Below are 2,500 nucleotides of genomic sequence, written 5' to 3'. Positions count from 1 at the left end.
TTTTCACTTGATGCGGACACTTTTAAAGAGCTAAAACTCAAATGGAATTTGTCCGATTGCTCCAAAATTTTGATAGTGGCTAGATCAACATATAAACAGCAAAAAGTGTCTGCAATTTTTTTATTTCAAAATATTTTTTCTCTGAGAGGGATTTTTGTATGAACACTTCACATTTTTTAAAATACTGTTTTGAAAACGTTCTGGAACTTTTCACTGCAACTGAGTATGGCAAAACGCAGACCTGTTTTTTTAGCACTTTGGGTCGGGAATAGGAGGAACAAAATAAACTAGCGAAAAGCAAAATTTGCTTTGACTTGTACATGTAGCTTTGAAAAGGTGATTTGGACGCTCGCATTTAGAGGTCGTGAAAAATTCGAGTATTCATTTAATTTCAAAATTCTTGATGCAGTTTGACAGCCAGCTCTATAAGCTCTAATTTGATATAGGAGTTTAGGTATCTGCAGTTTAATTCGGACACGTTACATCACTCTGATGCGAGACACCCCTGAAGGTATAAAGTAACCTTAAGCATTTATCAGTTTTTCATATAGTACCATAACATCTCTGTTAAGTGAAACAGTGTTGTAGAGGTAATCCTCGTAATAAGAAATCCCCTCCAAATTGTTGAAGCTGGTTTGAGCCACCTTAAAATGTTTGTGTGAAGTTTCCAGATGATACGAATGAGTTTGTGGTTAAATGATCAATGTGAGTTTGAATTCAACTGGAAAAAGTTTTTGGCAGTTTCAGCTCTCACTCAACCTCATCGGGCCCCTTGTTCTGTCACCAATAAACTCAGCAGTAATTTCATCTTGAGGAATTGTACTTGCTGTTATACTTGGGAAGTCTGAGGAGAAATTGCGATAACAATGGATTTGAAAGCTGTATTTTGCCCTTGGCGCCAACTAGAAAATTAGTGAAATTTCTGGCGGTAGAAACCAATACCATTCTCCAGCTTCTTGAACGCTTTCCATTGTTGAAATCTTGGATGTTTCCCACCTTAAAAGCAGCGTAAAGCCTGTTAGTCCTTTAACTCCCAATGGCCACTTATAGATTTTACTCTGTCTGACACCGGACAATTTTACTTGTCAATGGGGGCCCCCTCAGGCCTTAAAGTGTTAAAAAAGCTAGTTTACTGTACATGTACATCAATAACAAATGTCCATAAAAATAGAAAAGAGAACTTACTTAATAATAAGATACAGGCCATACAAAATACCTTAAATATCATGCAAGTGTCTTGAGGACTTGTGACATTGATTGTCTGCATTCCCAGGTGCGATTGATGTTGAAATTGCAAGGGAACACTTGGTGACGCTTATCAAAATCGTATTGTATCTAATTTTGTGCATTTTGAACGTAATTATGTGTACATGTGTAGAGGTGAATTAGCTCTTTTTTGTTTCCATTCTTTTCAGGTCATAGTGACATGGTGTGGAATGCTACATTTAGCAGAACTGAGCAGGACCTGTTTGTTTCAGTATCACAGGTTTGTTTACTTTCTCTTCCTCTACTGGCTCCATATTAGAGAGGTGTGTGTTTAGGACATTAATCTGCAAACATCAGGCAGAATGAAATTGTTGCTGTTTTCCCAAACTTTAACTATAACCTTTTCTTGTCTATTAGCCACAATCCTAGAAAGGAGCAAAAAAAAATTAATAGAGAATTACAGTATTTAACAAAGAAAGAGAGAGAGAGAAAGACAATAAAACTGTCATTGTAAATTATAAGCATCTGTCTTCCATGTACCATTTGCAGTTGATGGAAGCCTTTGCAAACAACAGGATCAATCAGACATTTGAGTTATATTTTCCTTTGTTTTATTTGTGTTATTTCAGGATGGTCGGGTTATTTTATGGGATTCTAGAGTCCCAAAAATTGCAAAAAAATTAACAGGTGAGACCTATGAAGATGATCATCTTTTTTCCCCAAAAGTACATTCTGTATGACAGAAGAATTATTATTATCATTCTCGTGCTTGGCAAGGGGCACAAGGAATAGATTTAAAATGAGTTGTTAAGTACCATAAACACTTTTGATGATCAATGTTAAGGGGAAAAAACCTTCAAGAACTGTAGGAGGTGTTGAAAATGTTTCATTTCGAATCATTTCAACTGCAAGTTTAATTTCAGAGCCCAAACCATGCTATTTTTGACCTCCAAAATAGATGGTTTCGTAGAGAAGCCGCACCCCCGATTTACAGCCCTAAATCTGACCAAAAAGGTGCGGCTTCTACACAAGTGTTTAAAGTGGTTGTCAAGCTTATCCCTGGTTCGGAATTCCAGTTGACCATTACCCTGGATGCCAGAGTTTTTTTTCTCTTACAGCGATGGAACAGTGAAGTTTTTTTGTTTTTTTTTTTGGGTGTTTTTTTTCCCCTCCGTTTATTATTTGACTTGTACAGTTACATTGAATAAATACAATCTCTCTACATATAGGAGGTTATATTACGGCTAAACGGTTGTAACACGTACACACACACTAACATACGCACACACGCACA

The 2,500-nt window shown here is 36.5% G+C and overlaps 1 protein-coding gene across 1 annotated transcript in view; it reads left to right on the top strand.

The window, feature by feature from the left end:
• Nucleotides 1-2,500, top strand: part of LOC138042764 (methylosome protein WDR77-like) — a 10,974-nt gene that overhangs the window by 3,054 nt on the left and 5,420 nt on the right. The window contains exons 4-5 of the mRNA XM_068888755.1: nt 1,416-1,486; nt 1,836-1,893. Of these exons, the coding sequence (XP_068744856.1) occupies nt 1,416-1,486; nt 1,836-1,893 (129 nt within the window). The remainder of the gene's footprint in view (nt 1-1,415; nt 1,487-1,835; nt 1,894-2,500) is intronic.

Source organism: Montipora capricornis, chromosome 3, assembly GCF_036669925.1.
Source record: "Montipora capricornis isolate CH-2021 chromosome 3, ASM3666992v2, whole genome shotgun sequence".
Lineage (NCBI taxonomy): Eukaryota > Metazoa > Cnidaria > Anthozoa > Scleractinia > Acroporidae > Montipora > Montipora capricornis.
The sequence above is the reverse complement of the archived record's forward strand: the minus strand, read 5'-3'. Positions and strand labels throughout refer to the sequence as shown.